This window comes from Cariama cristata, unplaced genomic scaffold (genome assembly GCF_000690535.1).
Source record: "Cariama cristata isolate BGI_N322 unplaced genomic scaffold, ASM69053v1 scaffold31440, whole genome shotgun sequence".
Taxonomy (NCBI): domain Eukaryota; kingdom Metazoa; phylum Chordata; class Aves; order Cariamiformes; family Cariamidae; genus Cariama; species Cariama cristata.
In genome coordinates, this window is record NW_009593479.1 from 1 (window position 1) to 14,428 (window position 14,428).

The 14,428-nt window shown below is 42.9% G+C and overlaps 1 protein-coding gene across 1 annotated transcript; it reads right to left on the reverse strand.

The window, feature by feature from the left end:
- Positions 1-2,920: 2,920 nt before the first annotated feature.
- On the reverse strand, positions 2,921-14,428 carry LOC104157265 (pumilio homolog 1; the record flags this gene model as incomplete). Its single annotated transcript, XM_009694551.1, has 8 exons — positions 2,921-3,540; positions 6,627-6,819; positions 8,235-8,356; positions 9,375-9,500; positions 11,180-11,317; positions 12,707-12,841; positions 13,596-13,725; positions 14,260-14,428. Coding segments are annotated over 8 exons (1,145 nt in total), but the record flags the coding sequence as incomplete, so codon positions are not given.

Here is a 14,428-nt window from a genome sequence, read left to right on the forward strand (position 1 = left end):
GCAAGGGTCCTGAAGCAGGTCCTGAACACTTCTGCTACTGCGGTGGGAAGGGTGCCCAGGGTTAACCCTGGCCCCAGGGGTGTCTGGAGGAAGAAACACGGAGCCTGGGCAGCCTCTCACCCCGCTCTCCAACCTCACACTCGAGTTACATACTCAATACTATATTAAATAAAACTTTTTTTTTTTAAAAAAAAAAGATTATATACATATCCTTTGCTTTCACCACGTTCTGCCCCAAATCCACAGCACGCTGCTGCCTCGCTGAGCTGCTCGAGCCCTGTGGGTTAAATGAAGTGTTGAAGAGCTCCAAGAGCTAGAAGAGATGTAACAGCCCCAAAGGCTCCGGGACGTGGGACCCAAGAGCTCCCGTAACGCTCGTGGCTCCGGGGCACGCGCGTGGCCCTTCTCACCGCACAGCGGTGCGACGGCTGTTCCTTATCGCACAGAGCCACAGGTTGGCTTCAAACCCAGGGCAAAAAAGGGGTCAGAAAGCCCAAGCCAGCGCTCTCCGCTTCATTTAATGACAACGGGTGGGAAAAACTGATGAAACCCACTGCCAGGTCACAGGGGCTTTGGGTTTTGTTGAGGGGCGAGAAGAAGAAAGTGGCAGCGGGGGCAGGATCTGTAATTTGACATACACTCCGAAACCAAACGTTCTAATGTACGAAGAGAAAACCCTCATTTCCTGTAAAACGGGAACTTTCTTCCCCTCCATCACCCTGCTTGCGCAAGCGCTCAAACTCATCGGGATTTCCCAAACGAATCTGACGACAAACTTCAGAAAAGGGTCTGTAAAACCAGCAGCCGCCGAACGGCACCGCAGGGACCAGGAAGGTGCTGTACGCTGGAAAACAGAAAAAAATGGGCGGTAAGAAGAGGTCAATTTTGTCCCTGAGCAAGGGTGACACATGGAGTCCTGCTCCGGGGCACAGGGGACGAAAAGCAGAGCTGGAGCTTCCCCAAAATGGGGAACTGGGGGAATAAAGGACAGGGTCTGGGCAGCAGCCGGTGAGCTGGGGGTAGGACGTGGTGCAGGCGAGGACGGTCCTGGCTCAGCTCACCCAGCGCCGGGCTCCGAGCTGAACGGGACCTCTTGGGAAGGAGAGCTTGGCACTGGGGCAAGGTCTTGTGGACACCAGCTGGGGGCTTGCTTTGCTTTTCCAGCAATTCTAGAAAACATCAGGCACAGCTCCCCAATCCCCTCTCAGCGCCTCTCCTCCCCCCAGCCCAAAAAGCGAGGAAGAGGATGAGGACAGGAACAGCTTCGGCACAGCCCTCACCTCCTGCAGCCAGGGCAGGAGGGATGAAAGGGGCAGAGCAAACCAGGAGCAGGAGATGAAAGTTATTCTCTGCAAGAGTTGCACCATTTAAAATGACCAAGAGAGACGTGGTGGCTGTTCAGCCTTCAGAAGATGGAGGCTGCGGGTGCTACGAGTTTGTATGGGCTCTGCAAGAGGTTTAGATGTGCTCAAAGAGCACATCTAGGGGGGTGAATCCAGAGAGCCAAAATCCCAGATCCCAGGAGGAGGGAGGGCACTAGTGGGAAGCAGTGATAGATACGTGGCCGCTCTGCTCTTCGTTTTCCACGTGTATTTGCTTCAGCCACAGCCGCCCTCGGCCAAGGTGGGAAGGCTGCTCTGAAATAAAATTTAACCAAAAAAATAAAAATTAAAAAAAAATAAAGGCAACAAGTTCTATTGAAGGTGTTCAAAGTAAACGCAAAGCCAGATTCCAAAGTTCTGTATTTTTCAAAATAAAGATCACACGTTGTTTAGAGACAATCTACACAAGAGTTACAAAAAATAGTCGCCCAGGCATAAGCATACACAGGTTTGTTAATTATACACATATGGTTACAAGTGTGCTTGCAAAAAAGTTCATTGGAAATATACACAAGGCTCTGTAAATGTACACCGTGTAGTGTTACAATTCTATATTCAAACAAGGAAAATTGACAGTATGTTACATTCACTTACAAGTAGACAAAATGCAAAATACAGTTCATCTTCTGTACAAAAAGGGAAGGTGATTCACACTTTACAAGGTGAAAAGGGACTCTGATTGTAAGGAAAACTAGGGGGTTCTGTACTTTTGCACTTTTTGTTTCTTACTGTCACAAAATAAGCAAAACATTACTTTTTAAGATTCAAAAAAACACTATTTTGAACTGAATCATTTTTGTATAACATTTAGAAAGGATCGCTACTGTTCAACTAGGTGACAAATAAAACCAAGCATTTATTTTTTTTTTTTCTTTAAACATTAACTAGGCTGTATAAAGAGAACATTTCCTTCAAAAGAAAAAATTTACTTCTGGTTGAAATTACAATTTACAATATACAACACTATATGCTACAACCATAAAAGGTGTGAATATACACTGAAATGCACAGGTTTTGCTAATTCTTTTTTTTTTTCTTACCAAAAAACGGGTTTATGTCGATTCAAACTTCTCCACATTTACATTACAGAGGTTTACAAATGTACAATTGTACAGTCAGAAGTATGTTCCACTACTAGGGTACATTATAGATACAGATCAGACATCAAAACAAGAAAATACTACAAATTTTTATATATGTAAAGTCTACACCAAGTATACACTATATATTTATAGAAGCAAGACCAAAGCCGAGTTGGATTTATTTTTTTTTTTTCTTTTTCCTCATGCTAAATAATCAAATTGTGTCTCTCAATGTTAACAGAACAAACTGAGTAGGCAGTAAACAAGTACATCCGCCCCCCCCAACCCCCTCGCTTTAAAAACTTTCTGGGTGCGTATGTTTTCTTCCCCCAAAAACGACACCTAAGCTACCTCCTTTAGCACGTTATACTCCACCCTCTAAAAAAAAAAAAGCAATTAAAAAGTTTCAAAAACTTAATCCTTTTTTTAAACGGAAGCTTTAGCAAGTTGAATTGGGTTTTTTAATATATTTATAAACAGCGTTAAATGCGTCGTTTGTGCCATTTAACTAAAATTCAAACTCTTGCTGACTCTTGACTAAAAGGAGAAAAAACAAGTATTTGCAAACAAGTTGCCTGCAAGGCAGAAGAATTAAAAACGGGGTTTTCTTTGTTTTCTTCAAACCAACCACCCTGAAAGTTTCCACATTTGGAATATAGATACAACAGTGAACAAAAAATGTGGCCTTCCATGTACATTTGATACCTATGTACAAGTATTCTATACACCAGTAAAACAGCAGGGCAATTAGTTAATTAAAAAAAATAATTAGTACATGTTATGCATAATAAAATTAAAGAAATTTACAAAGGCTTTTCTTTTTTTTTTTTGTCTTTTTTAGCAGTTGAGCAACCATAAAACATTTTCTAACTGTATATTGGAATAGTGTCGGTTGCTGGTTGTAGATGCCAGATGGCCAGTGAGCTCCTTGCCAGTTGGCTACCTCAGATGATACCGTTTGGTGGTCCACAAATGGGCCCTAGGTCCACCCCGTTCTTCATGTAGTATTTCTCCAGCTTGGCCAAAATGTGTTTGCCGTAGGTGTATTTACGGAGGGTGGCGATGTGAGGCCGGATCTAGGAGATAAAAGAAAAGGGAGTAAAACTTAGGAACCCAAATTACGGCCACGTCAATCCTGAGTGAGCTTCCATCAGAGTGCTGGCCACCAGCAGAAGACCACCAAAAAATGCCTGAACATTAAAGTGCTGTTTACTGTAATCACATCAATTACTGTGACTCAAGTTAATGTTCCGTAACTCACTGATGTGGGTTTTGGTTTTGGTTTTTTTTTGTTTGTTTGTTTTGGTTTTTTTTTTTTTTTTAGGAGGAACTTCTGGTCAAAGCAGGTGGCATCGTCTTGAGCTACGTTAGTGGAATCCAGTTGGATCTGAGCGTGTGGATGGACAAAAGGCTTTGTCTCAAGAGAGGAGGCTGGAAAGACACAACCCCTGGGTGCTTGTGTTTCCCAAGGGTGCCCTGACACTCTGTCCCCAGTCCGGGGACAAACACACCAAAGCAGAAAAGGCACCAGAAGGGTCTGGTGGAGCTGAGCAGTTTTTCCTGAACATGGGAGCAGGGGCTTCTGCCTCCTTCCAGGCTACAGCCTGACCTTCAAACCTGCTAAAAGCCTGGAAAAGCTGCCGGTACGAATCTCAGCAATATATTTGAAAGAGCTACTGGGAGAGGCAAGCAGTGTTCCTGGGCTGAACAGCAGTTTAATGTCTGAACCTGGCAATTAAAATATTCATTTTAAGCAGAGAAGAGGTCTGTGGAAGGAAACTTCACCCTCTCACACTCTATCAGAGTAAAAGTCACTGTCAACAGCACTGTAATTATTGCAGCCAGAGTAAAACCACCTTTGCTGCCAGAGCACCCCAACAAGGAAAGCTGTTTTCGCTGCAGTAACATCATTACGCTGCTGAAGTTCTCCTGGACAGTTTCAGAGGAAGGAGCAATTGCAATGAGCAATTAATTTTCATTACAAGATGAGAAATATCCCACACCACCAGCACGTTCCCTTCAATAACACAATTACAATGGACTTTTTACTCTACAAAGTGGAAGAGAAAATAACCAGAACACGACCTGCTGCACTCCCTGCTCCTCGAGAGGACACAGCACCATCACTTCCCTAAGCCAGGACTGACCATAAAACTCCCACGGGAAATCCATCCCAATCTCATCCTATGTCATCAGCTCAGCCTCCAGCGTTAAAATTCCTGTCTCACGTCAAGGATCCATCTTGTAATAATCATAAATGGATGTCTTGGCCCTCCCCACATCCCATTTCCAAGAAGGTCTGACTGCCGCTCGGAGCTTAAGGAGAAGTAAAGCTCCGCAGGTCCAACAGTTCGTTCTTTGTTCACTTTCATTTCTAAGACTTTTTTTTTTAACTGACAGAATTATTAAAATTACTTTTTAATTTTTTTTTTTTTTTAAAAAGTGCTGTTTTTAACAATAACACAAACCGCTTGTTTGTACTAATAGCAATTTTCACAATGCAAAACCGATTTTCCCAGGCTTTCATTCAGCTTGATAACATAGCTCAAATCTTCATATTCAGTCAGTCCTATTTAGCTGTCATCCCAGTTCTATTTTTGACAACCACACTGATAACCTAATTAGCATTTTATTCAAAAGACTTTGCTTGACAGGAAAAAGAACATGTCAGTAAAGATCATTCGTGTACACATATTTTGTTTTGTTTTTTTTAATATACGTATCTCTATACATAGATTAGCAAAGCTACAGGTCATTCTGCTATAGTTAAACTGCGTATATCCCTTGCTATACATTTTTATTTAATTATCTTTATAAATTCTTTTGGACTAATACAGATTTTGGTTTAAAAGAACTACTCTGAGTAATTCCTCAACCTATGAATTAAATTCCCTGAAGATTATTTCAGTTGCATGTATGTTGTCTATATACTGATCAACTGCCTTGTGTAGGTAAAAATCAGCTCCCTTACACAGACAATATCCACTTCTTTTTCAGAAAAAAAAAAAAAAAAAAACCACAAAAAACAAAAAAACCCAACAAACAAAAAACCACACTCGGTCCATTTTACTCAAGGATTCTTAAATACACTTGATTTCATCAGGATTTGAATACCTGGCACTCTTCACAGTTCCTCTTAAAAAATAAATAAATATGGGGTGTTCCAAGTCTGTGTTAATCAGTATTTTGTTTCTAATAAGAGGTCCAGGTGTAGCTGGCACTTTTCACAAAGTAACAGACCCTAAAACATGTGACTGAAGAAAATAATCTCAGTCCCACTACATATTTAAAAGCGTATTTTTCTCCATTCATTGTAATTATACAGACCTGCAAATGTGACCTTTCAAAGCAGGAAAATGAAGACATCACCCGACTTTTAGAGCTCCCTGCCCTTGGGGCAGGAGGCATATGCCTTAGGAGGTAGGACTGGCAGCAATGCATATTTAATTCCAAAATGTCTTCACTTTTGACAACTATTAAGCCTGAAACTGTTAGGCATTCTAACACTGCAGCATAATGCTAAAGCGTAGAAAGTCTCTCATCAAAACCGCATTCAAAACTGAGAAATAAGAATTTGATTAATGGCTCCAGGCTCAGCATCACGCCCCATTAGCACGGCGTTACCAGCCAAGCTGCCTGTCCTGATCCGGGCTGTAAAGCAGGGACATGAAGTGACAAGGCAGCGATGGCAGCCCTCAGAAAAGCAAGCAGGAGGTCCACGCTTGGGTTTTAGGCGTGTGGAGGTCTGGCTCGGCTCTACTGAGCGTATAAAACTGCTCTCCTCAGCGAAGGCTGTTCTCAGTGAGGGCAAGTGTGTCGTCATCGCCAGACTTTCCGAGGACCCTCACCAGGTACCAACCCGATGGCACGGCTGCAGTAAGTCTTGGAGGTTTTTAGCAGAGTTTGCTACGTCAGGAGTGCAGAACTAGGTTACTAGGTCAGAATAGATTGCCAGAAGCAACCAGCTAGTTTTAAGTCCAAATGACACCTCATTATTTCACATTTTCATATTTCAGCTACTACTGAAATACACAACTTTGAAATACCTCCGTCGTTAGGAAATTCTAACGGCAAAAGTAATCATCTCCGCTTTATTTTCTCTTCGCAACCAGTGTGGCGGTGACAAGCCTTACATCCTTATCAATCGACAGCAGCTGCTTACCTTGTGCATGACAATCTTCCGCTGAGCTGGTTCTGCCACATCAATCATCTTCTGTACCACGTAGTTGGCGTACTGATCTTTCATCATGGTGTATAAGGCACTGTGAGGGCCATCATTCATAGTGCACACCTCATCGATCAACATGGCACGCTCTGTACGGGAGGCATGAGTAACGCATTTCTCCACCACGTTGCTGTAACAATAAAAGAAGGATAATCTGTGAGCACACAACACCTCTACCAGGCTCTTCCTTCAACCTCGAGGAGATCTCTTACGCTTCTAGCAAGGGCGGATCATTTGGGAGATGTATGTGCTGGCACAGAAGTTCAGCAATGTGAAACAGAAGAGCAGTCCAAGGAACTTGAGATCTGAGTAGGAATTTGGGTAAAGGACCAGTTCAGGTTTTATTTCACCCAAATCTGTGTAACTCGACAATGATGCTGTATTTGAGATCAGCCTCTGTTCTCATAACACGCCCATTAGAGTCATTCTTTGTTTGATTTTCTCAATACTGGAGCTCGATGGGAACGAAGGTCCAAGGTTAGAACAACAGGGAAATGCTTATTCGGGAACGAAAGATCTTAGCAAAGGCAGAGAACTTCCAAAATTCCTGAATATATTAGATGACTAGTCTCTGCTCTCCGGAGAGCCAAGTTAAATTGGATATATGAAAGGGGATGGAGAATTTTGCTAGTCTTATCTTCTGCATCCCTGACTGAATCATAAAATCACCAAGTGGTTTGCCACAACTAGTGCTCAGCTCAGGGGACATCCTACACTAATTAATGCTCCATCTGGAACGAAGTTCAGAAAAAAAGAGCAAGGCAAGTCAGGGAGGAAGAACCCGAAATAACAACATTAAGACCACGCTCTTCTAATTCTTGTTAATCTTACACTTCCCTTGTGTCCAGAAGTATTAAAGCACTATTTTACTAATCATAAAAAGGAGGGAACATTGAGCCTTTGAAAAGCTCAGCTTTCACATTTAAATGGCTAGAAACACACACAAAAGGAATTTACAAATGTCGGAAGTATTACTTTGTCTTGACATCCATTAAGATACCCAGATTTGCCTCTACCCATGTGTAGCTCTGGAGCACCTGGACTAACAATCTTGGACTGCTGCAGCTTCCCTATGAGGCATGTGTCTCGAAAAGGACCACGAGACTTAGCGCATAAAAAGCCCAGATCCTTCTGTGAAAAGTGGGATGAAAAAGAATTGCCGCTACACTGATTTCCCAAGTTCCCTTGGGCTTGACACAGCATCCCAGGGGCACTGAAATGCTCTTATAGCATGTTACTACCCAAGGGATAGTGACCACTTAAAAAACACCAAAACAAAACAAAAAACCCACCACAGTAAAACTCTTGGTCAAGTTCTCAGGAACTTGGATGAGAGTTACTCTTCTACATCTTCATCCTCCTTTGTCACAAGTAAAAACTTACCTTGCCAGTTTATAAGCAGTTATAAATAGCATTCTGTTGTTAAGAAAAAAGTTTTTTTCACCTCCTTTCACCTACCTACACCCCACCCTTAAACTCTTCTGCAACTGTAGCATGTGTCCATGCTCCCACAGGGCGTGGAGACTTCAAGGAACAAATTCATACCTAGCAAATTTATGTTGACTCAACACGAGCACGTTGCCTCTAATTTCTGCTACAATCTTGCTCTTATCCTCAGGCCGACCATGTTCTAGCACATGCTGGATAACATAGTTCCCATACTGATCCTGTTTGAGAGACAGCAGAAGTGTGTGACAAAATGTGGACAGGAACCATTAATATCAAACTAGTTCCCAACGTGCATTAACACTTACAAACTTGAACTAAACACTAATTAAAATATCTACTGTACAAATCATGTATATACTTTCTACTTCTACAAAAACGTGCATCCTAGAGTTCCACCACGAGGTAAAATGTTGCATCTTTGTACCAATTATAAAACTCAAAACAATGTCCTTGAATATGAAATGTCAATACTCTGCTTATTTCAAGTTCCTTTGCTTCCTCCAGGTTCAAACATAACAGATCACATGTCCTGGAGGGCTGTGTCATGGTTCTAGCTATGGGAGACTGTCCTTATGCATGTTTGTATTCTGAACGTGTGTATATTCAGATCACAAGATACATATTCTCCCAGTTCACAATACCAGAGGCATGACCTGATGCCTCACTTCCATGCCCAACCTCTTCCTGCTTTCCACGTGCTAAATACATGAGCATATAGGACAGGGTTCATTTGTTGTTATACCCATCGTGCCCCAATATCAGAATCCTGGTAAAAAAAATGTTTTAAGAAGGACTGCAAGGAAGAGGAAAGGCAGCCAGAAAGGGGGTGTGCATAAAACCAACACATTTTAAGAACCCCAATTACTTGGCACTTTCTTTTCCTGGAAGTAACCAGCTCTTTGCATGAACTCCCTTTTAGACCTTACTTGCACTGTAACTTCTGCAGCAAAGCATTAGGACACGTGTTCACGCAATAGTTAGGATCCTTTTCAAAAAGGAAAGTAACTGCAACTTTGATACTTGCTGGATATTTGCACACAGCCAAAACAATTAGCAGTGACGCATTTCTTCTCTGCCGTGTTCCTTTCCCATTCCTCAGGAACGCAGTCCCTGTGTTCGCACGACCTCAGCAGCACTACAGCTGCAGTCCCAAATAGGCTGCCAGGAGCTTTTGCAATACAAAGCAGTAACCAAGGAACATCTCACAGCACCTGCGTTCCCCCTTCCCACACTGACCTGAACGAGCTGCTCGGTGTGTTGGTGAAGTTCCTCCAAGATGGGAAGGGTCTGCTCGGGAAGACAGTGCTCGAGGATCCTCTGGATCACACGACAGCCATATGGATGTGTAGACAAAGCAAAAACCTGCATCCAACAAAGACAGGCAAGCACAGGCAGCAACACATCTGTTAGTCTTTGTGAATCCTAGAAATCTTTCAGAATTAAATGAACACACGGTGGTTTTCCCTGGGCATGGCAGGTATGTCAGCTTGCAGCACGGGAGCTCCAGCTAGCATAAACTGAAACTGGAAACATCTGTTCCCCACTGCCACAGGACTAACTGGGTGATCACAGGCACATCACAGCCCTACCTGTGCTTCAGCTTCCCCATTCATGAAACGGGAAAACAAATGGGAAAGCCTCTTGATTAATAAAAAGAACACCAGGACAACCAAGCATTACTAGAAGCTGGGTTAAAACACTGTTTCAGAAGAGTAAATCCAGTATACTGTTTGCCACCTACGTATTTCAAGCTATGTAAGAAATAGTATGAACCAGAAAGGCTAAAAATGCTCAGCAAAGGATTTTCCTTAACTATTTGGACTTGTTTAAAAGCCTTAAGTGTGCTTAGGAGAAGTGACAACAAAGAACCTTCCTTCTCATTTCTAATGGATTACCAAATCTGTTGGTAAGAACACGACACATTTTATTACTGCTGCACAGTTTTCAGTCTAAAGCACAAAGTCCTATTTGGTTGATTAAAATTAACAAAAGTAGCAAATCCGTGCACTGAAGTTAAACTGAAAGTCTACACATTTTTAATAACTATTGAGTAAACCGTGCAGGAGAGCAGGACTTGAAGTGCAATTAACTGCAGAAAAATAGACTTGAGGTAGTAAGTTTAATCTTCTACATGAAAGTTCAGATGAAACTGGGATGGTTGGTCAAAGAAACGTCAGTGCCATCAACCAAGTTCCCAGAGGTATTTCTGCCTTGCTTAATTCCCCAGCAGAAGGTCCAAAGCTAAACTCGAACCAGCAAATCTGCTGAGCAAGTTTCCAGCTAGAATCCTGCTTGTTTTGACACAGCCAGGCAAGTTCTCACTTTCAAAGCTGTTCCAGGAGCAGCCAAACTAATAAAGCCTGGTTCCTGCTATAATAACCCCAGGCTATCCTCACATCCCTGTGGCAAAACCCTCAATACTTCAAAGTCCCCCTCCAAAGCCAATTAAGTTGGAAACGCCCAAACCAGTGCTTTTGTAATGGAAGACAAGCTGACTACAGGCAGAATAAAGCCAGCTACACAATTAATATCCAGGACATCTATTCAGGAGAGGATACCAAGGAGAAAAAAAAAAAACCAAACCTAACAGGAAAATGAAGCACAAGTAACTGCCCTTTTCTAGATGAAACTCATGTTTTTCCCCTGGTCTGAGACCCACGGGAAACAGCAGCCCTCTGAGCCATCTTCACAGACAGGGATCACAATGAAAGTTTACTATACCCATCACAAAACTCTGCTCACCACCTTTACTATGAAGATGGATTAGCAAGAGACTTGTTTCGCCCTCCATCAGTCAAAAAATATGTGATGTCCCAGGAAAACAAGGATGCTTTCTTGTGATATACCTGCACAAAAATGGTAACAGAAACATGACCAAAGAATTTCTAGGCTCCCCAACGTTGCTGCATAAACCCTTCGGTTGATACTTGCTAAAATTTAAAATTCAATATAGTTGAACAACTTACAGCCACTCTCATGCTATTCAAAGCAACATGTAAGAATACAAGGTATGAGAGTCGGTATCTTGGTCAAGGACTTACCTGTCCCTTAAATGCATCAATGATAAACTGCAGGGACTGAGGCTGCACACACTCAATACACTTCTGCACCACATGATTACCGTTCTGGTCTTTGACGCACTTCAGGACATGGCCATCCAACTCCCGTACCATCTCATTCTATTAGGAGGAAAGACAAACAGAAAGCACCACCAGGATTCATGGCTGATAAATGCAAAGTTTTTACCACTAAACGTGGTCAAGAACATGAAAGGTATGAAGGATGCACTGGGGTATTTCAAACTGGAAGTTCTCCAGTGGCCAACTGCCGAGACGAAGCTTGCTGTGCTACAGAAATCACCAAGAAAAATACTACTATGAAAGGAAGATGAAGCACTCCTTTCATTAAACATGAGTGTCCTCTTACAAGTTAAGTATCCAAATTTGAGAAATTTTACTGATCCATAGCTTTACTGTGCATCCCCCATTTGCCCCTCTGCTCCCCTCAAAGAGAAAGAAATCTAAAGTGCCCAAACTTCGCAAACTTTTTGGGTATCAGCTTCACAGGTCACTAAAATGGGGTCAGCACTGGGATAAGACCTTGCTAGTATTTTACATAGGCAAGGTAATACTGCATGATAATTAAGGAATTCGAGCAGATAAAGTTTAGATACAACTAATGTACCACACGTGCAGGCCAAAAGCTTCACAACCAGGAAAGAGAGAATGACAGTTTTAGGGAATTTAATGACACTACAAAACTGGATGAGTTCAGTTTTGCAACTGATAACAAAACCAGGCATTTCAGGAACAGAGAGTACTCAAAAATACCATTCTGGAGGAAGACAATGAGTAAATCCTCGGAGCAGCAGTGCTGGGGCTCGGGCACCACCCTGCTGACACACTACAGGAACAGCTTAGCTCAGGCTCAGCCTAAAGGGAATGCGCATTCCTAGAGCCTCTTTCAGTTTTTTAATTTAATAACCTACATTGAGATTCTTGTATTACGATTCCTAACACCTTTATTAGCTAGCTTGCCTAGTGTATTTTTCATATTAATTCATTGTTCATAAAACCCTAGAGGAACTGCTTTATTAATGAGCTTTGAGTGGGACTCTGGCTATCATCCACATCTCTCCAACGCCAGGCCTGGCTCGACAGGAACCAGGAGCTCCTCGTACATCTTGCTGCAGGAAAGCAGAACATTGACCCACATATCAAAGCGGTGATATCTCCGCAAATATTAAAGGCAAAATTCTGGCACTGCTTCCTTCAAGGCATTTAAAAATATCTTCTAATTCACCATCATTCTCAGTTTCCCCTACGTACATAATCTGATTTCAGGGAATCAACAGAGAACCAACATCATTACCGGTCAAGTGGAACAAGGGGATGACAACAAGACCCAAGAACGGTGTCACATACTTATCATGCACGTGAAACGTAACAAACATGCCATAAACCAAACCAAAAGTACACCAGCCACAAGGGGAACAGAAGGTCGCAGTTCAGGTCACCAAACGGCAAGGAACGTTAAACATCAAGAAGAAAGTTAAAATTGAAACTTACAATTACCTGCTGGTCTGGGGGAATAAACTCAAGGGCCTTCTGGATCACCCTACAGCCGTACATCTGCAGAGCCAGGGACAGAACATGCCCACGGATGCGTTCTGCCAAGGCTAACTTCTGTTCCAGGCTGCCAAACTGGGAAGATGAAAACCAATCACTACAAGCACAAAACCCTCAGTATGGCCAAGCGGCACAGCAACCCTCCCACGCCGTCACACTAAAGTGTTAAACAAGAAGGACTGTGCCTACTGAAAAGAAAGAAAATACCAACCACACCTCAATGGATGTGAACAGGCACAAGGCAGACGTCTGTTCTGTGTCTGTCAAACATGCCTGGCCCACGGGAAATAAATTCCAGAGTCAAAGGTGCTGGAGCCAGCAGGGTGACATGTACCAGTTCACTAACTCTTGACAGGGTTGATAGAAAATTACTGGAGAGAAGAACCACCAAGGCTTGGTGGAGAAGAAACAGGGCAGTTTCAAGGAGAGATGGGTGTCTGTCCAACCTCCTGGTATGAAAACACAACACCTTCTTCCAGCAGATGGATTCATTGGAAAAGTTTCTTTTTCGTTCCTAAATACATGAGTACTGACACCTCAGCACAGCATTCTTGAAAAGTCTTGTTGGACCTACATCTCCTGGATACGTTGCTATTTATTCCTACACTTTTGGCATCTCAAAGCAAAGTGTTACTTTTCAGATGAATCTTTACGAGTCCCACACCTCAGTCACCCCCACAGGAACGATGCAACAGCCCGTGGGGAGGAGATGACATCAGTGTTGACAGATATCCACCGTTTTACCCAAATAGCAGGGTTTCTATGAGCTCATCCAATACCTCGGGACAGCAGGCATCTGAATAAAACTTGCACGGGAATGCAGACTTACTTCAAAGAACTTCTGGATGACATAATTTCCAAATACATCGACCATCAACTGATAAGCTGCCTGGAGGATCTCGTTGAACACCAGCTGACGTTCTGCTGGGGTAGCACGCTCCAGTTTCAGCTGAATAAACCTGAAAAACAGGGTTGGTGTGATGCCACTGGCACGTACGCCCTCAACACATTCATTAATACAAATCCTTTCAAAAGTCCTATACACTAAGCTCTTGCAAAACAAATCTTTAAAACACAGTTGCCCTATCCAGCAATCTGAAACTTCAGGGTGGTTGCAGTCATGAGGTCCATGGCCACACGTCATTGTCGGTACCCCAAAAATCTCCTCGTTCCACATAAAGCAGATCTCAATAGACTAATACAGAAAGGTTTCACGTCCAGACGGCTCTTTAAAATGAGTTAAGCTATGCCAGTGGGACTAGCGGGCAAATTACAAAGCAAGCAAGCTCCTCTTTAGAGGAGGAACTCCTCCTATCCACATTTGTATCCAAACAATCTTTAAAAAGAAGGGTCAGAGTGTTACACCACTTGGCTTTTCACACCTCATTTTCCCTGTTCTGCCTCTTTGCTTCAGGTTGTGATGCAAATTGCGATGCTAACTCAAAGAGCAGCTGTCCCAAAAGCTTCCCATAGCACAAGGTTTTTAATCCCACCTGGATCCATGCTGGTCTTGAGAGAACTCCATAATGTGTCCAGCGATCTCCCTCAGCTGTAAATTAGGGTACCGGTTATTACGAAAGTCTTCAAGAAGCCTGCTTCGGCCAGAGGGCATAACATCAGACATCCCATAGCGCAAGCGAGATGAAGGGAAGAGCGTACTGC